General features: G+C 37.1%; 1 protein-coding gene across 9 annotated transcripts in view; it reads right to left on the bottom strand.

The window, feature by feature from the left end:
- The window catches only part of WDR33 (WD repeat domain 33), a 109,679-nt gene that overhangs the window by 50,955 nt on the left and 34,034 nt on the right, over positions 1-24,690 (bottom strand). For 8 of the 9 annotated variants that reach the window (XM_057746801.1, XM_057746802.1, XM_057746803.1 and 5 more), the window contains 6 exons: positions 10,830-11,056; positions 9,540-9,608; positions 8,846-8,950; positions 6,478-6,573; positions 6,139-6,290; positions 4,350-4,447 (listed from right to left, as the gene is read on the bottom strand). In XM_057746801.1, the coding sequence (XP_057602784.1) occupies positions 4,350-4,447; positions 6,139-6,290; positions 6,478-6,573; positions 8,846-8,950; positions 9,540-9,608; positions 10,830-11,033 (724 nt within the window). In that variant the 5' untranslated portion in view covers positions 11,034-11,056. The other variant, XM_057746806.1, reaches the window with a different exon arrangement.

Consider the following 24,690-nt stretch of genomic DNA (forward strand, 5'->3'; position numbering starts at 1 on the left):
AATCTTTGCAGAGGGGCTTATCTCATTAAGAACCAAAGCCAAATGCAATCAGGCAGGGATACACAGAGACTTATCAAAATACTAACAGTATTCTTTTTCTTAAGCTGTGTGTACTTAGGGGTTCATTTCCTCTCTGTGAGTGCTATATTTTAGACGTGAAAACAGATCTTACCTCCTGAGTAAGTCTCAGTATAATTCCTTATGTCCACGTTCTATTTATATAATCTAGTAGAAAGCTTCTAACTCATTTACAGTTTGGATTATTCACTGTGGTTTAAAAACCTATAGTTTATCCCGACAGCTTTAAAGAAGAATGGTAAAAACTTGAGCACCTAAATTAGTTCTCTCCACCCACACTTCTCTTCTTTCCCCTCAAAAAATTCTACTCTACAATTCTGTCATCACAGCTCAGGAAGACATTATTACATCCATGCTGATGATGTTTTTAAAACATAAAAGAGGCAGTTTAACATAATGGTTAAGAGTATGAACTCTGGAGTGAAATAACATGGGTTCAAATCTGAGCCTCACCTCTTCCAAGCTCTATTACCTTGGGGAGGTTTACTGAACTTTCCTGAACCCTGGTTACTAATTTGGAAAACGTGGAATAAACAGTATCTACCTCATAGGGTTACTGGTAAGACTAAAAGAAGTGCTTAGAATATGCCTGATAAATGGAAAGTGTAATGTGTCAGCTACTGTTGTTAAAATCAAGGTAAAACAAACCATACTAAAGCTGGTAAACTGGATTCTTTTAAACAGTATATATTATGCTTCCCATTAAAATTTACTTCAGTATTCTTACTGATTCTGTATTTTCAATCTTTCACATTTTCATTAGTCACAAGTGATCTGCTTCTAACTTTTCAGTAATAAAAGTACACTTCTAACACTCTCATGACGCTTCTCCCTTATTATCCAACATCTTACGTTTGTAAAAATATCTTACCTTCCCAACTAAACTTTAAGAAGCAGGAGGGTAGGAGGTCATCATAACTTATTTTTAAAAAATTTCTTCTACCTATGATAGCATGTATATAATATATGCTCACTAATTAAATAAATGTATTTTAATGCCTCTATTTCACTTGGAGTCAAGTGCATAAACACCTAGAGGCTCATTCAGACTCATGTATTCCTGGTGCTTAAATGTTATTTTAATCCCAGTCCATAATTTGAGTGCTGCAATTCATACTAGAAAAGAAGGATAAATGTGTATAAATTATGCTGATTTGCATATGCTTTGGAAATGGCTGGACATATACATGGTACTTCTCAATGCTGCAGTATATTCAATTTCACTGTTTCCTTCCCATCTATGAACCAAATATCACAACTACAAAGCAGTAAATCTCACAATAGATCGATGCTCATTTTAATGTTAAAAATACTGATTATTTTCTCTTGTGAAACTTCTTTTTCCAAGAAGCATAAGAACAATCTCAGTAAGGATGCTAAAAAGCAACCGTAAATTCTGCGCTCACAGGGATCCTGTAAGCTTACAGCTGAAAGACTACATAAGAAGACATGAGAGCTGTCTCCAAATACTTAAAGGGCTGCCATGCAGAAGAGTACAGACTTGTTTGTGTTCCAGAAGGCAGGACAAGTTATAAGAAAGCAACTTTCTGATATAAAGAAAGAACTTTCTGAAAATTAGAGCCATCTAAAATTAAAAGAGATTCATGTGAGGTAGTGAATATGTATCACTAAAAATGTTTTGTGAGTAGAAAACTGGTTTTGAGAAATGATGTAGAAAAGTATTTGATAAAGAGTTGGACTACATGATCACAAACATCCCCTTCAATCAAAATGTTCTTGGATTTTCTTAACTTAATCCCAAGTGATGGTCTGATGCACAACACTAACATGCCGTAGGAATATGTTTACCTGCCTAGTGTCTCAGAGCCTATGTAGGCTATGTGAACATCACCCCTTTATATAGGGCAACTGACATTTCAGAGGACACCCTATTTGCTTAACTCTGTAATTCACTTTTCTCTCTATGAATGGAACTAAATTAAGTTCACTTCAAATTTTATTTGAAGAATTTCACATCATCCCTTGAGACAACTAGAGTTCCATCATCCCCTGATCCCCAAGCCACCAAGTGAAGAATAGGAAAATTATAACAACTTTGGTTTCATTATTTTATAATCATCTCTAAAGTTCAGAAAATTTAGAAAAATGAGGAATGACAGAAAATGTATAACTGGAACCTAATAACCCGTCTACTACACCAGATCCACCATCAGAACTACTACTTGGGTGGTGTAATTAACTTGGCTTACTATATTTATACTTCTCATACACTCACAGAGGTACTAAGAAAAAAATTATGACCATAAAGCAAGTAGAACACTGTTTAAAGGAATTAAAAAACATGAATAAGCTACAATACAAATTCTAAAAGTACATGGAAGTTCATTATACTCTTGTGCATGTTTGAAATTTTCATAGTGAAAACTTAAAAAGAACACCCACATAAAAAATAAAATTCAACTCTCAATTAATATAGACATGATATTAGTGTATTTTTTAAGCTATATGAAGAACAGGTAATGATTCTGCATCCACATAACTTTATCTAAATCCACCTAGACTCAAATCTGAAAATATTTAACTGCTAATTAATATCTCGTGTACACTCTAAATTTCAGAAGAAAAGTTCTTAACCACTGTTTAGAAACAGTTTCAATACCAAAACTGAATTACACTTCATTGGAACTTGGGGTTGAAAATGCTATCTTATAGCAGCTTTTCTTCTTCTTTATTTAATCCAAGATGCATAGTGGTTTTATATCAGACTGCATAGTTATTACAGTCCTAGGCCATTGTAAAATTAATGATTTTGATCCTTTAGAATTACTTTCAATAAATAAAATTATTTGGTTTCCTCTATATTTCTTGGAATTTTCAAAGCCTAGAAAAAGCTGTTTATCTTATCACTGTTTAGCAGCTAAGGCTTCTACTAATAGTGAGGAACAATGTAGCATTAGGCTAGGTGTCAACTGACAGGATGCTAATCCTGGCTCTGAGCTTATTTTACCTTGAACATGTCACTTAAGCCTTCTGGGTCATGATGCTCATCTGTAAATCTTTAAAATAACTCAGATGATTTCAAAGGCTCCATCTAGCTCTGAAGTTGTACAAAATGATAACCTCATTGTAGATAAAACCCACAGAAAATGCACAAAGCCAGGAATGTTTAAAAATTGTTATGAAAAAAAAAAACCTGGCTTAAAATATAGGTTAAATATCAACAACACTTAGCTTCTTGTCTAGAAAGTATCAACACTATATACTGTAAATAAAGCTCTGAAAAAGGTGTAAGAGACTTAAAAGTCAACCAAGATGAATAACTCTGCTGATTCTTGAACAAAAAGGTAAATCTCTGAATAGTAATTTCTTGACACCCAGTATCTGTGGCACCCATTCTCCCACCCTGCATTTATGTGTCAGAAGGAGATGTTACTTTTATGGCATGCTGGAATCAAGACTATGGAACAGAATGTACTCCTCGCTAAATCAGTACAGGTTCAAATTAAGCACTTGAGAAAACTACCTTCCTAGTTAATAAACTAATGAGATTTAGGTTAAAAGTGTAAATGTTTTTGTTTCAATGTTTGTATTGAATACATAAAACACACAGTTAATTCCTTAACTCTAACAGCACTGAATTCACATAAATGGTGTTGATGTACTTTGAGTATTTCAACAGCCCCACCTTAAGAAGTGGAAAACTAAGTTAATCCAAGTGAAAATATGGATTTCTTTTCTAGGATAGAGTAATTCATAGATGTGAGTTTATAATTATGAAATCGATAAAAGTAAATAAAAACCCCTCCAAAACACAGTAGCAAGTGGGCTATGTAGTACAAATGTGCTGTACTGAAAAACCCCTTCCTTTCAGAAATACTGATACTGAGAAGTGTAGCTCCTGAGACCTCGGTTGATGCATATTGTGAAAGGACTTCCAGGAGAATGTGAGCTATGTAAATAAAATTAGTGTCAATATGTTGGAGAAAGCCATCCTGAGTACAAGGCAAGAAAAGGAATACAGCCCTAACAGATGCATACAGATAAGTAATTGGGAGGAGAGGGGAGAAGAAGGGGATCATGTGTTTTTAATTTATAGCTCCAAGAATTCAAAGATAATATTAGTAGTAAAAGTCTACAAAAGTGATTGTGAACCAGAGAGAGAGTACAGGTTTCTTTAGAGCCTGACTAAGACGGTGTGTATGTAAAACAACTGAATGAAGATGTAAGCTGGTATTGTGGTATTGTGATGATTTAAACCACAAATGCCTTCCCTATTTAAATATTCCAATCAGTACTGTTAGTACACGTACCTCGGAGAATTCTTTCCTCATGGCAACGAAGAAAGTCCCAGATTCTAACAGTGCCGTCATCAGAGCATGTAGCAAATTTATTATCCGTGGGTGAGAAACTGTTACATGAAGACACACAGCAGGGGAAAGAAGTCAGCATTTAACAGATTATCTGTGCTTCTCAGACAGGGAAAAATAAAAACACTGTGCTGCGTTATAAACAGGAGAGGGAAGTATCCAACAGTGAAGAAGCCCTTAAAGAGAATGTCGTCAGCTAACAAATGTATTTCATCAAAAGAAGAATTCAACAGAGTAGTTGCTTCTTAGTTTTCAATCATCAATATCCAGAGAATTTTATGAGTGTATTATGAGTACTAATACTACCCACACTCCCCACAGTATAATATTTCCTATGGTACCAACAGAAAACATGGAGCCGATTTAAGTGCAGTAACTAAACAAATTCCATCTTTGCAATATTCCTGTAAAGTCTTTTAAATCACACAGGAATACTGCTCAAAAAATTTGCATCAGCTTCTGCTTCAAACTTCAAAAAAGTTTTGGGCAGGCTGTCTGAACAGTGGTTGCTAAACATCCCTACATATGACGTTTCTCATTTATGTAAAAGGTCTGTGGAAAATGTTTACACCTTCTTCCAGGCAAGCTATCCCACCAATGTTGTACTTTTTGATGAAAACTAACATGGGGACAATTCCGACTGTTTAAAGCCAAAGAATATGCTGCAAAGGAGGGATCCATTTTTCCCTCTCTGTAAAAGACCATCAAGTTTCTCATCTAACTCCAAGAATTTCCCTGAACTTCTAAACCCTATGCCTAAGAAAGGACCAACTGCGAAAACTCAACGTATGGTCTGTCAGGACAATAGGGCAAAGTCTGCAGAAGCGTGTTTATCCAATAATTTTTGTTAAGATTCTGAAAGTAGAAGCAAGTGACTGCAGTGGATGATATTTCTATAAAGATGTCAACCTCCTCCCACACGTGGGTGGCACAACCGTAAAGAACGCTGCTTACCTTAGCTTTATTCTGAGGCTGCAGCAATTCTTCAGGCTTGTTTTTGAAACTTTTCCCCCCCATTTCTACTATACATATCTCAATGATATGTAAAAATATACAACTCACTGAAAATATTTTAAACTCCCATTTATCATACATTTGCATTGCTGATGTTATCAACAGTGAATCAGAAGTCCTATAGTCTTCTTGACAATGGTCTGCTTACAGTTTCAAAGCTTGAAAGAACCCACTCATTAATCCATTAATGTTTGCCACATCCAGAGTTACTTATGAGAGTTTTTAGTCCTACTATACTTTCCTTTTGAAGTCGTGGCATAACCAAGCCAACCAGGTCTTCACTTAAGCCTTTTTTTTTCCTTGTATTTTGTGTGAACTCTGAAGGTGTTTTCTGTAGGCTTTAGATTTTATTCAGTTGTATAATTAAAGACTGAATTCTTTATTTGGAATGAAATATTCTTGTCTTACATAGTAGGTAATAAAAATGAATAACGTATACACATTATTAACCATAAATGAAAAGAGAAAACCAGTGCAAAATGCGGCAGACAATACATCTCTAACATATTGCAAAGGCTGATACCGGGACAACACTACTTCAGAAAAGTGCCAGCAAAATGGTGAATGTGTGAAAACAAAGAAAAATATTGTGTTTGTAGGGTGCAGAAAGTTTCCCAGAATCTGACAGAGCCCATGCATCTCTGCACCCAGAATACACTTAGAGAATAATTTAACCATGACAATAGGGACTACAGAAAATGGTATATTGTGTATAAACCTGGCCTCTCTAATCGCCTCCTTATGTGCCTGGAACATCTTGACGTTGTTCATGTTCGACTGCCAATATTTCACATATCCTCCGTGGTCTGCTGTCAACATCCACATGTCATTATGTGACCAAGTCATGGCCCTCACTGGGCTATCGTGGGCCTGTGAAAACATAAAACATTTGTAAACATTAAACAAAAGAATATATGATGGAATCCTTTACAGGAGCATATATTGACTCATAACAATGATATGTCCAACTGTAAGTTTAAAATGCCAAGAAAGTAACTATATCTCAAGTTCTTTACAGTAACACAGGATGATGCTACCATTTGAGGATTACTGTTACCTGTAATATTGTTTCAAAATTGAAAGTGAGTCCATTCCATAAGGTGAACTCTCCACTAGAAGCTCCAGTGACCAACCGTCTTCCTTCCGGAGTCCACTAGGAAAGAAAAAAAGACATTACACGAGGTCACAAATCCTCAAACTTAATTAATTTTTAAAACACTTAGAAAGTCTTTATTTATAAAATATCCAATAACTGACATTAAGTGGACAACACTGACTTTCACTTAAGAATATAGCTCAGATTTATAAGCAAGTGCTTTGTCAGAAAAAACTTTTATTAACACAGTGCAAGGAAAGCTCTAGCACTTTAGCTCATTAACTAAATTAAAAATAGGTGCATTATGAGTACTTGTTAAGTTACACACATCTCAGCACTCTATAGAGCATTTCAAAACAAAATATGCAAAGACTGAATTTTTCTAGAATACATGGCAGACCAACATCAACAAGATGGTCAGTCACCAGAAAAACTCAAAGACTGAGTGAATGAAGCATTTGGTTTATTACAGCTGCTACTGGACCAATTCAGGCAGAAAAGTTACCAGTGTTCTACGAAAAAAAAACAGTATAACAACAGATACCAATTTAAGGACAACAAGACAATCAAACTTTTCCTGGAAACTAAATGTACAGTATATACTATATACACGTATATATATATTTTTTAAGTTTTCCATCGTTTGAAGCATCAGGCCGTGACAGGTCTTATGCTAATCTAGTCTCCAAAAAAATGTAATACAGTAGAGGCACGCTTAACAGTAACCCAATATTTCAATGTCAGAATTTGCATACTGAAGGGAGTCTGTGATATATGCCTATCAACTCAAAATGCAACATATTTTTTCTTACTTTTATTTTCAAGTTTCTATGACAGAGTACACATTCATTCTCCTTAGATGTAAACACATGAAACAGCAACCCTATTTTCCAAAGTATAAAGTGTAACACAGAGTTGAAAAATATGAGTGTGCTTATAGGATGAGATACATGAAATGAAGTCTATTTGGTAAATTATACAGATATATATGACAAGCCAGCCTTTTACTGCTTACCTGCAGATCATGTTTTTGATTGTTATTTAAAAAATCCTCCTACTTTCCTAGCCTCCGTTATCTGCTATGGATCCCAACCCAGTTAATACTACAGGCAGTCAAACAGCAGACACAGGACTCAGTCTTTAAATCTTTAACACCTTACAATTTAGACTTGCCTTTACTATGTGCAAATTTCTTAAGACCTTATAGCTTGATTCTCAAGTGAGAAATTTACCCATCTAACAAGATACATTGGATTTTACTCATTCCAAAAGGTTTTGTGTTATGCTAACAAGATATTAAAATTGGCTGCACATCACACTACTTTTGCCGAATTCCCTGGCAAACAAAATTATACTACATATTGGCTGGCTCTACTAACACACAGGCCATTCAAATAATGCTCCTTTACTAATGGTTTCTACTGTAATAGGCCTCTGAAGCAAACTGGAGGCCTAAGACTGACTGCCACATTTGTATAGAGCTCAAGCCAGTGTCTCTGCCAGCCCCTCTCAGTTCTCCTGGCTGTCTACTTCACCTCTCTAATAAGAAGATCTGCTTATTTTGCTCATTTGCCACAATGTTTGCCCTGTTTCTCTCTGTCCCATTATTTTTTCAATTCTTATTTGCTCAACTTTGACTATTAACTATCCTACATTTCTGGACTTGATATACTGCTAATCAACAAGTGCATTCTTAACAGCAAACCACAAAAAGAGATAAAAAAAGAAAAAAAAAGATTATACTATTATCTATGGGAATATTAACTGGATGCCTGGGAGAGAGAGATAGGAAGACTTTTTTTTATTGCTAACCCCTTCAAATTTTAATAATTTGAGCCATGTCAATGTACTGTTTATTTTAAAATTGTATTTTAAAATTTTTAGTGAAAATGTATCAAGTACCTACAATGTACCTTCATGGAGCTGACAATTATGGTCTACCACTGGTTTTCAGCTCTTCTTAGGTGTTTTCCTTCCTAGTAACCCTAAGAGTTTTCATTCACCTTGAGATGCTGATCTCTAAACAGCAACAAAACATTCCTATTCAAAAGCAAGTCAGACACCTGCCATAAAATACATCCATGGTCAGTTCGGAGAAAATTCTATGGAAATTGCAACATGAAGAACAGCAATCTAAAAGTTCTACCTTATTAAATGTGGACATACTGGATAAATGACTGGATATTCCAAAATAAAAACAGAAGCAATACACTGATTTTTAACCCAGATATACATTTAAAACAATGTTTAATTTTCTTTGTCCTGTTAAACATATTTGTGGGCTAACTCGGAATTATTTTTTCCAAAAAATATCAACCAGAATACTTACCCTAACAACAAATACCGGACACTTCACTTTATTTGTTGATGTTCGAACAAACTTTGTCGTTACAGCATTCATAGGATTATTCAACATCCCAATAGGTGGAACCAGCTACAAAAAAAAAGAAAACTGGGTTTAAAAAGCTCCTGATCATGCACAGGGCATAAACCAGGGACATGGCAAGGCAATTATTTCAATACTTGAAGACAAATACAGGACCAGATAGGACTTTCAAAACACTATTATAATAGATTACAGTTAGTCTATGGTAATTAGAAAATGGAGATACAGGAAAGTTAAATGCCCATTATTACTAAATAAACAATAAAATCAAGTGCCAGATCTCCCCAATTACTTCTCAAAGTCAACATGATTAAACACATTCATAACAAGCCAAGTTTAAAATTTACTTTCCTATTACAAAGACTCTGAGGCAGTGCAATCTTTTGCTGGACACTGCTTTAAGTCCCAAATCAAAAGTTCATCTGATATCAGATTAAAAGGAAAATTTAAATTGAGATTAAAAAAAAAAACCAAACAGATGGTTTACACAGATAGGTTATATTATCCCTTTAGGAATGTTTTATTTTAATTATAAGAATGTAAAACGAAAAGTTCACATTTGAATTAGAGATCCCTTAGTTCAAATGTCCAAGCAAAGAGGTTCTTATTAAGCTAGTATGACATATTTTATACTTACATCATTATAATAACCTGCATCAGGCTGAATTGCCCGCATATCTCTCTGGTCTCTTTGCCATATTCTATTCTGTTTAAAAAAAAATTAATTAATCAATCAATATATGGTCTAATTATACTCAATTTGAAACTTGAGTAAATATTTACAAAATGCAAACTGTCATTAAACGGGGAGAAAAGAGGACTAAAACTTTTTCATTATGTTCTAAAACACAGGAAATAATGTGTATCTTAGATTTCCCCTCTTATCCTACTGACATTGCTTAGAATTTCCCTCCTCTCTTTAATCATATTATGCTCAACCAATCATCCAAGATGCTGCTGACACCAACCCATTCTCACTGACCACACAAGAATAAAAGGAAAAAGGATAAGGGGTAGACAGACATTCCCAATTCCTTTAAAATCCTCAGCAGGAAACAATTCTTCTTATCTTGGCCTTGCTTTTCTTAATTCCTCCCAAACCCTCCTAGTCTAGTTTTCCAACTGAAACACCTAAATCTGTCTTTACTTCTGAATAAGTATTTTTGCTATGTGCCTGCAACATACTAATTATACCCAACATGCATACAGGTCTTTTAACAACTTGTCGCACGTAATGAAAAGCAGAAAAATTTTCTTCATAGGAGGCAGAGCAGACCAAAACCTGATTAAAGTGGAGTTAGTAATGAAAAAAGCAAATTACAGAGACTTAAGAAAGGTTAAGACAAGTAAATAACTCAAAGGGGAAAGATATGTCAAGCTGATACAGGTTTAAGCAGATCCCTACTCTGTCTTTATTTGCCATGTCAGAGTTGGCTTCACCCTACAAGACTGTAGTAGGTGCTCAATCCCCTAAGTAAACAGAGCCCTTTTCCCCGAGGGACTTGGAGAGTCGTGTTCCGATGCCAGTGTTTTGGACATGCAAGTCACTATTCTGAATGTATGCTCTCATACAAATATTCCTATGTTGGTAGTCTCAACATTTTATATATACTGTGGGTTTAGAAGTATTTTAAAGTTGGCCTAGTTGGACAAAAGCACCCACTTCTGAAATATGGTGTGCATCTTTAGAACAAAGCCTACTTTTAAATTGGTGTCTAACTTTAATAATTTTTAAGAAGCTTATTCATGCGTGCAAAGAGAAAAAAAAAAAAGTGCTCTTTTTTTATTGACGTGATTGGCCTCATTTGAAATTCTACTTCATCCTACTAATTCAAAAAACACAGGTATACTCGTTACCCTGCATTTAAAAAACTTTCTTTTTAAGAAATCAAAGTTTGGTCACCTGAAGTACATTAACTGGACTTACCTCCAAATACTTAATTACAGATGGATTATAGTCTATAGTTTTTCGGTTTACTGCTTTTCTCATTCGTTTTCCATCAAAGGTAAGCTGTTGCATTGCTTGCTGCTGTGCAAAATCAGGTCGCTTATAAAACAGCTGTCGAGGTGCCTGGTGCTGGAACCTTGGCATATGGAAAAAACGAGGAGGAGAACCAATTTCTGTAGCCATGGTGACGTTTTCGTTCTAGGACACTAGGGTAAGGAAAAAGTACTTTCACTACAAATATATCAGCACTGTAACACTGCCTAAAAACATTTTTAGATGAACATTTTTTTCACTTCTCTTTTTCTAATATGCACCATTTTTAGCTTTTAGTCAATCTATTTACAAAAGGAACTATTAGATTTAATAGCAGAGGGACTTCCCTGGTGGCACAGTGGTTAGGAATCCACCTGCCAATGGAGGGCACATGGGTTCAAGTCCTGGTCCAGGAAGATCCCACGTGCCACAGAGCAACTAAGCCCGTGTGCCACAACCACTGAGCCTGCGCTCTAGAGCCTGTGAGCTACAACTACTGAGCCTGAGTGCCACACATACCGAAGCCTGCACGCCTAGAACCTATGCTCTGCAACAAGAGAAGCCACCCCAATGCAATGAGAAGCCTGTGCACCCCAGCAAAGAGTAGCCTCTGCTTGCTGCAACTACAGAAAGCCCATGCGCAGCAACAAAGACCCAAGGCAGCCAACAAATAAATAAAAATTAAAAAATTTATAAAAAAAAAAAAGATTTAATAGCAGAGACCAGTTACACATTTGAAAAAGGTCAATTTACAGAATAAATGCTAAAAGTATTCACTGTAAAATTTAGCCTGACATAAGGAAAAATCACCATTGTAACAACTGTAACACCTTGGGGCAAGTGTGTTGTGCACGTGTGGGATAGGTAAATTGTGGGGGAAAGGAAGGTAAAATCACTGAGAACTGTTCACATTTTTAAAATGAAGTTTTTATTAGATGTTTAATAGTAAAACAAATCATTTTAAGTTTATAGTAATACGCCTATTTTACACAAAAGTCACTAAAAAATTTTAAAATCTGACTTTTTCTCCTTTTAAATTTCCTAGGACTAGTGTAAAAAGTAGAATAAACTATCTTATTTCATAAGAATGGTATAAGTAAGTATATTTAATTTCAGCCTCAAAGTAACTACCACAGAAACTTATTTCTCAGTATGTGTATTTATACATTTATACAGGCAGTATTAAGCTAATATCTGAAGAAAAAAAGTGTTAAGAGCTTATAATTTTTCAACTTTAGTGCTCTCCAATTAAACTTATATTCCAATAATACAAATATGCATGATTTTAAAACACATTTTCAAGCATACTTTAAAAATCACACCATGAAAAAACACCTAAAGGGTGTTATAAGCATCTTGGTGTTTTTGTTTTAAGAAGAGGAAAGATTAAACTCTCCATTATTTTTCTATATTCTTACATTTGCTTTTCTTCGTTCAAGACACTAAACAAAGGACCTGAAAACAAATATGTGATTGCCTTTGGATGAAAATATTCTTAACACTACTTAATTCACCCTTGTCACTTTAGTGTCTCCTGAAACCATTTAATAACGATAATAAATACCCTTGTGGCACAGTGATTGAGAATCCGCCTGCCAATGCAGGGGACACGAGTTCAAGGGCGCTGGTCCAGAAGGATCCCACGTGCCACGGAGCAACTAAGCCCATGCGCCACAACTACTGAAGCCCATGAGCTTAGAGCCTGTGCTCAGCAATGAGAAGCCCGCCCACCGCAACAAAGCATAGCTCCCACTCTCTGCAACTAGAGAAAGGCCACACAGCAACGAAGACCAAATGCAGGAAAGAAAGGAAGGAAGGAAGGAAGGAAGGAAGGAAGGAAGGAAGGAAGGAAGGAAGGGAGGGAGGGAGGGAGGGAGGGAGGGAGGGAGGGAGGGAGGGAGGGAGGGAGGGAGGGAGAAAGAATGAAGGAAGATGGAGGAGGGGTGGGGCTGGGGAGATAAATCCTGACTCCCAGGACACCAAAAATAAATAGTGCAATAAAACATGCATTTTCTACTTATTATTTGCACAACTCTGGAGCAATCCCAGAAGACAGCTGACAAATGTTAATCTGTAATGAGATGAGACACATTCTGTCTCTCTCTTCAGGCTGTGTGTGAATTAAATTAGAATGCATTTGCCTCAATAAGGTTGGTGAAGGAATCTGTTTATTCAGCTATCCCATGAATCCAACTAAGTTTCAGCATCCAGATTTCAACTAATGGCTTTAATTCAGATGTCTACCCCAGTAATTCTAAAAGGATGCAGCTTTTATATAAATACATATGAAAAGTATATTTTAAAATTACTGTTTTTTCACTTTATAATCATCAAATTTCTAATTTTATTAGAATAAAATTATCCTAATATTCTAGTTTCTAATATTATTGATATCAAATGAGAAGAAAGATTTTTACACTTATCAAAAGAGGTTTAAAAATTATTCAGCCAAAAAACAAGGGAATGAAGTGCTGACACATGTTACAACACGAAAGAATCTCAAAAACACTACACACGTGAAAGAAGCCAGACATAAAAGGTCACATATTGTATGATTTCATTTATGTCCAAATCCTGAACAGGCTAATACATAATGACAGAAAGCATATCAGTGGTTGCCAAAGGCAGGGGAAGGGAAGAATGGGGAATGGGGTTTCCTCTGGGGATGATGAAAATGTTTGGAACTAGGTAGAGGTGGTGGCTGCACAACACTGTGAATATACTAAGTGGTGCTGAATTAGACACTTTAAAATGATCAAGACAGTGAATTTCATGTTATATGACTTTTACCTCAGTTAAAGAATGAGGGATTTAATCTGCTGGAAAAAAATTTATATGGAGAGGAGATGAAACATTAACAGAAAGCTGATAATATTAAAGCTGGGTGATGAGCACCTGGATGTAAAGCAGTAACCAAGAGCCAAACCAAGGATCTACTGTACAAATATGAGAAAAATGACAAGTCAAATGTAAAACAATGAATATGTTGTTACTAACAATCTTGAAAAATTCACATGTTAAAGCTAGAAAAAATATAACTCCTTCATTTAAGACCTTATAGAGGATTGGAGATAATATCTTTCCATTTATAGATTTGTTGAGTAAAACCTATTCTATAAAAAAGGCCTTTAACTTTTCCTTGAATGTTCAACTACCACTTGTGTTCTAGAAATAAAGGTCCAGCATGAAGAAAAAAATTACATTCTAAATCAAAATCCAGCTGTAAAATAAAACAAACAAACCTCCTGACAATACAGTAAACAGTCTTCATAAATGACTTACGCACTTCAGCTTCACTTTCTGCACACTACTGTAACTTGCCCAAAGTCAAAACAGGGCCGCTTAGTGGCTGTTATGAGCTGACTTGCATCCTCCCACAAACTCGTATGTTGAAGTCCTAACCACCAGTACCTCAGAACGTGACTTTCCTTGGAGATAAAGTCCTAATCCTTGTGACTGGTACCCCAATAAGAAGAGGAAATTAAGACACAGGCATGCACAGAAGGAAGGCCATGTGAAAACATGGAAAGACGGCAGCCCCATCTACAAGCCAAGAAGAGAGATCTCAGAAGAAACCAACCCCCTGCTCACACCTTAATCTCAGATGTCTAACTTCTAAAACTGTGAGAAAATTAATTTCTGTTGTTTAAGCCACCCAGTCTGTGGCACTCTGTCATGGTGACCCTAGCAGATTAACACAGAGGCAGAGGCAGAGCAAAATATCTGGACCTCCTGACTCTCCTTCAACATGAGTTGCCAAAAGATTTCAGCAATAATGATATAACAATTTTCTCTGACTGAAAGAGCAGAAAACTTGATATATGAGACTGAAAAATGAGTGACCCAGATAGAAAAACCATCAATCAAGTCATTAAAACTATCTTTTTCAGGCTTCACTCAGGACTACACTTGAAGGAACTATATATATACAAATATGGAAAAAGAAACAAGAACTTTATCTTTCATAAAAATAATTACTGTAATTTCTACTCACTGAAGTACTCACACTTGAGCTACACTAACAGAAGACTACAATTTAAACTAGAAGTCAGGGTTGTTCACCTCATATCTGGGGTGAAATGTGAGGGAGGGATAGAGGGGATGTGGTAAGGAGAAAGGGGGCTGTAGGCAAGAGAGAAACCGAGGTAGAACGAGAAAAAGTAATTTGCCTATGATCATTAACTACACACATATGTAACAACAGAATCAAATTGCTAAGGAAAAAAATCCACCAGAAACACTGAATTCATCATGTCTTTCTCATACACACAAACCTTCAATGTTTCAAGGAATCAGCACAATTTTATCAAGTGCCTGCTTCTTATTATCCTTGTATCAGATACAACATATTGCCCTGATTCACTGAATATCTCTTCTAAGTTTAGAACAGATTTCACACTTTGTAGTTTCTGGTCCCCATCTCTATTTTTGACAAATACAAAGACTCCTGAATTCACCAAAGTTTGCAGCATATTCTTAGCCCTGAAGCTTTCAACTATTCTCCAAAATTAAGTAAGTCACACAACTTCCCTGCATCTCTTTTCTCAACATGGGCAACAAATTTAATGTAGCTAACTTAAAGATCCTTTTTGCTCAAAGATATTTTTTTGACATGAAATGTATTATTCCTTTAGCCAATCTACTGACTAGTCTGCTGAACAAACTGGAATACCCAGACTCAGTTCTCTGATGTTTGTGTACCCAAGTCCATATAAGCATTATAAGTCTGCTTCTTGTCCTATTACAAAATAATCTTTTATAATCTGTCATGTGATATTACCAAAATTATCAATGAAGATAGGAAAAACCACAAATGCATTTCTTAAAGAAACGTCATTACAAGTTTAACATTGTAGAATTGTGCAAAACAATAACTCATTTTATTGAACCTAACTTACAGTTAAAGTAATAAAAATTGTAACCTAGTAGTAACACAACCTCAAAAATTAGAGCAACAATAGTAGAATGAGCAGAAAGGGATTCATGAGAGAGGTAAGACAAACTGGAAATAATATAGCAAAAGTTATAAGTACAAGATAATGAGCAGGCACCACCAAATTCACCGAGGCAGTTACTAGTTACTAGCCATGAATAAATACACTTAAGAACTGTCGAATCTGCTGAAAAATCTCTGTGACATGGGGAAGCATAATGAAAAGTGGGGAAGCATAATGAAAAGTGGGGAAGCATAATAAAAAATGTAATTCACTTCAAGAAGCAATCAGAGGGACTTCCCTGGTGTTAAGTGGTTAAGAATCCGTCTGCCAATGCAGGGGACACAGGTTTGATCCCCCATCCAGGAAGATCCCACATGCCTTGGAGCAACTAAGCCTGTGAGTCACAGCTATTAAGCTCACATGCTACAACTACTGAAGACCACGTGCCGAGAGCCCATGCTCTGCAACATGAGAAGCCACAGTAATGAGAAGCCCATGCGCCACAATGAAGAGTACCCCGCCCCCCACTTCCCACAACTAGAGAAAGCCTGTGCACAGCAACAAAGACCCAACATAGCCAATATAAATAAATATCTGTTTTTTAACAAAAAGAAGTAATCAGTGAGCACTAACTACTTGACAGGCTAAAGACAGAGACACATAGTCTGTTCTCAAGACTGACAGTTTATCAGAGCTCATAAAGAATGCAACGTGAGAATGCTACATTGAGAATCTACTATGCTTGTTTGCCAAGAACTATTTACAGGCAATAGGGATATAATATAGGATGCTTACTGCACAATTTAGCCTTAAGTTTAAATTTGGGGCGGGGTAGGGGAAGGTCAGAGGAAGACACTAAGGAAAGAAAACAAAATAAGTGACATTCATTCAGCACACCATGGCCTGTACAACCTTTTCGCCAAGCAAAGATAATTCAAAATAATCTTCCACAACCAAACATAATCCAAAATAATATTCCCCAAACATTTTTGACTGCATAAGAAAAATTTTACCATCACAGCCAATCTCCAACTAAAAATCATGGAGGGTGGTGGGGGTGGCCTCCTTGGTGGTGCAGTGGCTAAGAACCTGCCTGCCAATGCAGCAATGCAAGGGACACAGGTTCGAGCCCTGGTCCGCGGAGATGCCACATGCCTCGGAGCTACTAAGCCCATGTGCCACAACTACTGAGCAAGCGTGCCACAACTACTGAAGCCCGAGAGCATGCTCCACAACAAGAGAAGCCACCTTAATGAGAAGTTCGTGCACCACAACGAAGAGTAACCCCCCACTATCCGCAACTAGAGAAAGCCTGCTCACAGCAATGAAGATCCAACACAGCCAATAAATAAAAATAAATTTTTTTAAAAACAAACCAAAAAACTCCAAAACACGGGGGCAGGGGGGAGTGTGCAGTTGACTCTTAAACAACATGGGGTTAACCTGAGAGGGTTAACTTAGAGAAAGCTCTCCATATCTACGGTTCTTCACAACTTCGGATTCAACCAACAACAGACCATGCATTTTCAATAGTATTTACTGTTGAAAATTATCAATGTCTAAGTGAGCATGCACAGTTCAAACACATATGGTTCAACAGTCAACTGTATTTTTCACTGAAAAATAATACTGCTAAAATTTAGCAAATTCCACGAATTCAATCCAAAATGAATTTACTAAATGCTTCACACAATTGGATAAAAAGATCTTTACGATTCAGGAGGGTAGAACTGAGGTTCTGCATCAAAAGAAACCTCCATGACCTGAAAGTTCATCAATTGGCCTAAAGTAGTGTTTTTTCTTTAAACCAGAAGTCATATCCTATTGGTGGCTTCTGAAATCAATGTGGCTGACAACTAGCATTACTTTAATAAATAAAAAAATAGAACCTGTAAGACTGAACCACACATTTTAAAGGAAAGAAATGCTCGGGACTTCCCTGGTGGTCCAGTGGTAAAGAATCCACCTTCCAATGCAGGGGACACAGGTTCAATCACTGGTCAGGAAACTAAGATCCCACATGCCTCAGGGCAATTAAGCCCGCGTGCCACAACTACTGAGCTTGAGTACCTCAACAAGGGAGCCCACGTACCACAAATTACAGAGCCCACGCACCCTGGAGCCCACACACCTTACCTAGAGAGAGAAAACCTGCATGCCACAACTAAAGAGAAGATCACACGCCACAACAAAAGATCCCACATGCCACAACTAAGACCCAATGCAGCCAAAAAAAGGGGGAAAGAACTGCTTTTGTGAAACTTGTTTTAGCTGTATATGTGTGTACACTGGGTCACAATGTAAAAAAGTATTTCCTTCCCATTAATTTGTCAAAAGTGAAAGCAAATGACAACATTAACAAACCATTAAGTGAAAACCAGTTCCTTATTTATGCTATCTTCCACTTATGATCACTTAATTTCTGCTGCCACTGAGTATCCATAGCCAAATAAGTTTAAATACAGCATCTGTCCAGTGTGGGTACAGTGCTTGGCTACAGTAGCTATGGCACCAGAATCTGGTCAAATTATGAAATATAACAATTCTTATTATGTCAACCACTAATCAAAGCTTCTGATCAGCATATGAAAGTTTGTTTCCCCAAACTGAGAGGAAAGAATTCTAACCCAAAGCAAATTACTGATGCATTAAATAGCTAGGATAGCAAGTACAATTACTGCAAGGCTTTTATTTTTTATTTTTTTGATTTCTCTAAATTTTTTTTTACAGCTCGATCCTCTTGTGAAAAGTAAAGAATTTGAAGACAAACAAGTCAATTATATATATTTTTTAAACAGCAATTAATCCTTATTACAGAGAACAATAAACAAAAGATTTGTGGCACATTATCTTTGGAAAGATCTGCAAATTTTTCTTCTAAAAAAAGAAAACTATAATCCTCACAGATTACTTATGTTTTTTACAAAGGACTATACAAGGCAGCTAAATTTTATTCACAAAAGCCCCAAGCTGCAGTTCCATTGCTGAAGTAGATAAAACACATGGAGTCCCCCTTACCTGTTTCTGTGTTGCACATCTCCCCACTGAGTGCATCACTGCTTCCCTAGCCTACATACAAAATCATTGTGTGGACTAGATACCTGGCACGTTATTACACAATAATTACAGAAAATTTCATATTATTTTAGAGACAGACCAGTAATCTTCATTTATCAACTGGATGATTTATTCTTTTTACTGCAGGGCTTTTAAAAGTAACAAAAGGTTTTAAGATCCCCACTCTCATTAACACAAACCTGGACCCCTAGGTCAGAACCTCAGCCTAGGAACCTCTGTTGTAGATTATCTCCAGACCTGAGATGGAGAATCTACCCTAAAAGACATCTGATACCTAATCTGCCACAGAACATTGAGGGGATCCATGAGTGACTTAAAAACAAAAAAAGCGAGGGGGGGGGGATGACAGGGACGATGACCGCGTCCCTGGTGGCGCAGTGGTTAAGAATCCACCTACCAATGTAGCGGACAGTGGTTTGAGCCCTGGTCCAGGAAGATTCCACATGCCTCAGAGCAACTAAGCAGGTGCACCACAACTACTGAACTTGTGCTCTAGAGCCTGAGAGCCACAATTACTGAAACTCGAGTGCCTAGAGCCCGTGCTCTGCAATAAGAGAAGCCACCACAATGAGAAGCCCGGGTACTGCAATGAGGAGTAGCCCCCGCTGCCTGCTCACCACAACTAGAGAAAGCCCAAGCCCACCAATGAAGACCCAATGCAGCCAAAAAATAAATAAATTTATTTTTTTTAAAAACTCTGCATTATACATCAATTTATTAACTATCTAAACCAATAAAAACTGGGCAAACCAATTCTCACTGGATTAGTGAATCATCTCTGCAAAAGTAAACAAAAACTGTGCCCTATTTTCTAGATAAGGTAAGTAATCATAAAGTGACCTCCCAAATTAAAGATAAGAAATTCAAAGTCAGCAGTTCCTAAGGCCAGGCTTCACTGCACTCATTTTCATTCTGATTTAATAGTATGGGATATGAACTGGGCAGCAGAGATTTTTAAGAGCTCCTAGGTGATACTTTAGTGTGGCAAAATTTGGGAATAACTGGACAAAATGACTTGGATAGCTTACTTATGAAACATTTTTTCTTCTTTCTTTCTTTCCTTTTTTTTTAAGCAGCACCCTGCAGCTTGTGGGATCTTAGTTCCCCGACCAGGGATTAAGCTCAGGCCATAGCCATGAAAGTGCTGAGTCCTAACCACTAGACCAGCAGGGAATCCTCTGAAAGAGTTCCTTTATAGCAGCAAATTCTTAAACTTTTTATTTCAGGACCCCTTCACCTTCTTTTTTTTAAATGTGGACGATTTTTAAAGTCTTTATTGAATTTGTTACAATATTGCTTCTGTTGTATGCTCTGGTTTTTGGCCGAGAAGCATGTGGGATCTTAGCTTCCCAACCAGGGATCGAACCTACATCCCCTGCATTGGAAGGTGAGGTCTCAACCACTGGACCACCAAGGAAGTCCCCAAGACCCCTTTACTCTAAAAATTGAGAATTCACCCCAATTTTTGTTTATTATGGTATTCATATCCATAGATACTTGCCACATTAGAAATTAAAACAGAAAAATTCAAAATATTAATTTATTTTAGAATTAACGATAAATCCATTATAATAACAATTTATCTTCATCAAAAACAACTAGTGAGAGACTGGCACTGTTTTTTTACATTTTTGCAAATCTCTTTAATGTCTAGCTTAACTGGAAACAGCTGGATTCTCATGTCTGCTTCTGCGTTCAATCTGCTGCAATATGTTATTCAGGTTAAAGCACATAAAAAATATCTGGACCCACAGAGATATATATTTGGAAAAAGAAGGATTATTTTAATAGCCTTCTCAGAAAATTATGGGTATTCTTTGATATTCCAACAAAACTTGCCAAGCGGTAGTTTATTAAATATTAACTGTAATTTAGCATCTGAAATCACATTAATAAGGATTTTGTACTCTGTTATATTAAAATACACCGGTTGGAACTTCCCTGGTGGCCCAGTGGTTAAGAATCCGCCTGCCAATGCAGGGGACATGGGTTCAAGCCCTGGTCCGAGAGGATCCCACATGCTGCAGAGCAACTAAGCCTGTGCACCACAACTACTGAGCCCACACGCTGCAACTACTGAAGCCCAGGAGCCTATAAGCCCATGCTCCATGACAAGAGAAGCCACAGCAATAAAAAGCCCATGCACCATAATGAAGAGAAGTCCCCGATCGACACAACTAGAGAAAGCCTACAACTACAGAAAGCCAGCAACTAGAGAAAGCCTACAACTACAGAAAGCCAGCAACTACAGAAAGCCTGAATGCAGCAACAAAGACACAATACAGCCAATAAATAAATAAATAAATAAATAATTTTATTAAGAAAATAAAATAAATAAAAATAAAATATACTGGGACTTCCCTGGTGGTGCAGTGGTTAAGAATGTGCCGGCCAATGCAGGGGACACAGGTTCAAGCCCTACTCCAGGAAGATCCCACATGCAGCGGAGCAACTATGCCCATGTGCCACAACTACTGAGCTCGTGTGCTGCAACTACTGAAGCCCACGCGCCTAAAGCCCATACTCTGCAACAACAGAAGCCACTGCAATGAGGAGCCCAGGCACCACAATGAAGAGTAGCCCTCGCTTGCCACAACTAGAGAAAGCCCATGCACAGCACTGAAGACCCAACGCAGCCAATAAATAAATAAATAAATAAAAATTTAAATAAATAAATAAATACACTGGGGGTTTCCCTGGTGGCGCAATGGTTAAGCATCTGCCTGCCAATGCAGGGGACATGGGTTTGAGCCCTGGTCAGGGAAGATCCCACATGCCGCAGAGCAACTAAGCCAGTGTGCCACAACTACTGAGCCTGAACTCTAGAGCCCACGATTGACAACTATTGAGCCCATGTGCTGCAACTACTGAGGCCCACGCACCTACAGCCTGTGCTCTGCAACAAGAGAAGCGACCGCAATAAGAAGCCTGTGCTCTACAGTGAAGAGGAGGTCCCACTCTCCCCAACTACAGTAAGCCCACGTGCAGCAATGAAGACCCAATGCAGCCAAAAAATAAAAAATAAAAATTTTTAAAAAATAAAATAAAATACACTGGTTTATTTTGCACTTTGGAACTTTAAAATATGCATAGTTTTACAACATTGTGCACTGATCACTTGCAAAACACCGGTTCCACAAAATTAGGCACTGTATCTGTCACAATGTTTAGAAAACGTACAATAATATATGTTCAAAAATTCATCATAAAAACTATTAATTACTGGGAAACTCAACCTCACACGACAGAAACAAGTTTTCTAAAACTTTCTTGCTTGAAAACTCAATTTTTATCACTGGCAACAAATACGTACTAACAGTTGCTCTCCTTGAAGCAACAGTCTACTGACATTCATCCTCAAGAAAAATATTTAATATATACTCAAGAAGTCTGAATGTCATAGTTTGTCATTCTTTTCATTTAAATTTTTTAAAAGATTTTTTAAATTAATTAATTTATTTAATTTATTGGCTGCGTTGGATCTTCGTTGCTGCACACGGGCTTTCTCTAGTTTATGCGAGTGGGGACTACTCTTCATTGTGGTGTGCAGGCTCCTTATTGTAGTGGCTTCTCTTGTTGCAGAGCATGGGTTCTAGGTGCATGGGCTTCAACAGTTGCGGCTCATGGGCTCTAGAGCACAGGCTCAATAGTTGTGGTGCACGGGCTTAGTTGCTCCACAGCATGTGGAATTTTCCCAGAGCAGGGCTCAAACCCGTGTCCCCTGCATTGGCAGGTGGATTCTTAACTGCTGTGCCACCTAGGAAGTCCTCTTTTCATTTAATATTTTATACACTTTTAAAAATTATAGTTGATTTACAATGTTGTGTTAATTTCTGCTATATAGCAAAGTGCTTCATTTATACATATATTCTTTTCCATTATGGTTTATCACAAGATATTGAATAGTTTCCTGTACTATACAGTAGGACCTTATTGTTTATCCATTCTATATATAATAGTTTGCATCTACTAACCCCAAACTCCCAGTCCATCCCTCCACCTACCCTCCTCCCTCTTGACAATCACGAGTCTGTTCTCTGTGTCTGTGAGTCTATTTCACAGATAAGTTCATTTGTGTCACGTTTTAAATTCCACATATGATAACATATGGTATTTGTCTTCCTCCTTCTGACCTACTTAGTTTGATAATCTCTAGGTCCATCCATGTTGCTGCAAATGATATTATTTCATTCTCTTTTATGGCTGAGTAGTAGTTCATTGTATGTATGTTCCACATCGTCTTTATCCATTCATCTATCAATGGACATTTAGGTTGTTTCCATGTCTTATCTATTGTAAATAGTGCTGCTATGAACACAGCAGTGCATGTACCTTTTGAATTATAGTTTTATCTGGATATATGCCCAGGAGTGGGATTGCTGGATCACACAGCAAATGAATTTTTAGTTTTTTTGAGGAAACTTCATACCATTTTCCACAGTGGCTGCACCAATATATATTCCTACCAACAGTGTGGGAGAATATATATTCCTACCAATATATATTCTCTATTCTCCACACCCTCTCCAGCACTTATTATTTGTAGACGTTTTTCTTTTTTTGTAGACTTTTTAATGGCCATTCTGACTGGTGTGAAGTGATACCTCGTAGTTTTGATTTGCATTTCTCTAATAATTAGTGATGTTGAGCACCTTTTTATGTGCCTGTTGGCCATCTGTATGTCTTCTTTGGAGAAATGTCTATTTAGGTCTTATGCCAATTTTTTTTAAATTTATTTTTAGTTATTTATTTAATTCATTAATTTATTTATTGGCTGCATTGGGTCTTCGTTACTGCACATGGACTTTTTGTAGCTGCGGCGAGCAGGGTCTACTCTTCATTGTGGTGCAAGGACTTCTCATTGCAGTGGCTTCTCTTGCTGTGGAGCACAGGCTCTAGGCTCTTGGGCTTCAGTAGTTGTGGCACAGGCTCAATAGTTGTAGCACACAGGCTTAGTTGCTCTGCGGCATGTGGGATCTTCCTGGAGCAGGGATCGAACCCGTGTCCCCTGCACTGGCAGGCAGATTCTTAACCACTGCGCCACCAGGCAAGTCCCTGCCCATTTTTTGATTGGGTTGTTTTTCTGTTGTTGAGTTGTATGAGCTGTCTGTATAACCTGGAAATTAAACCCTTGTCGGCTGCATCACTTACAAATATTTTCTCCCGTTCCTAGGCTTTTTCTTTTGTTTATGGTTTCCTTTGCTGTGCAAAAGTTTCTAAGTTTGATTAGGACACATTTGTTTATTTTTGCTTTTATTTCTATTGCCTTGAGTGACTGGCCTAAGAAAACACTGGTATGATTTATGTCAAAGAATATTTTGCCTACGTTTTCATCTAGGAGTTTTACAGTGTTACGTCTCATACTTAAGTCTTTAAGGCATTTGAGTTTATTTTTGTGTATGGTGTGAGGGTATGTTCTAACTTTACCGATTTACATGCAGCTGTCCAGCCTTCCCAACACCACTTGAAGAGACTGTCTTTTTCCCATTGTATATTGTTGCCTCCATTGTCAAATATTGTTTGTAGGTGTGTGGGTTTGTTTCTGGGTTCTCTATTCTGTTCCATTGATCCATGTATATGTTTTTGTGCCAATACCATGCTGTTTTGATTACTATAGTTTTGTAATATTTTCTGAAGTCTGGGAGGGTTAGGCCTCCGCTTTGTTCTTTTTCCTCAAGATTGCTTTCACAATTCTGGGTCTTTTATGGTTCCATAAATTATAGGATTATTTGTTCTAGTTCTATGAAAAATGTCACGGGTAATCTGACAGGGATAACATTACATCTGCATAT

Source organism: Hippopotamus amphibius, chromosome 8 (genome assembly GCF_030028045.1).
Source record: "Hippopotamus amphibius kiboko isolate mHipAmp2 chromosome 8, mHipAmp2.hap2, whole genome shotgun sequence".
NCBI lineage: Eukaryota > Metazoa > Chordata > Mammalia > Artiodactyla > Hippopotamidae > Hippopotamus > Hippopotamus amphibius.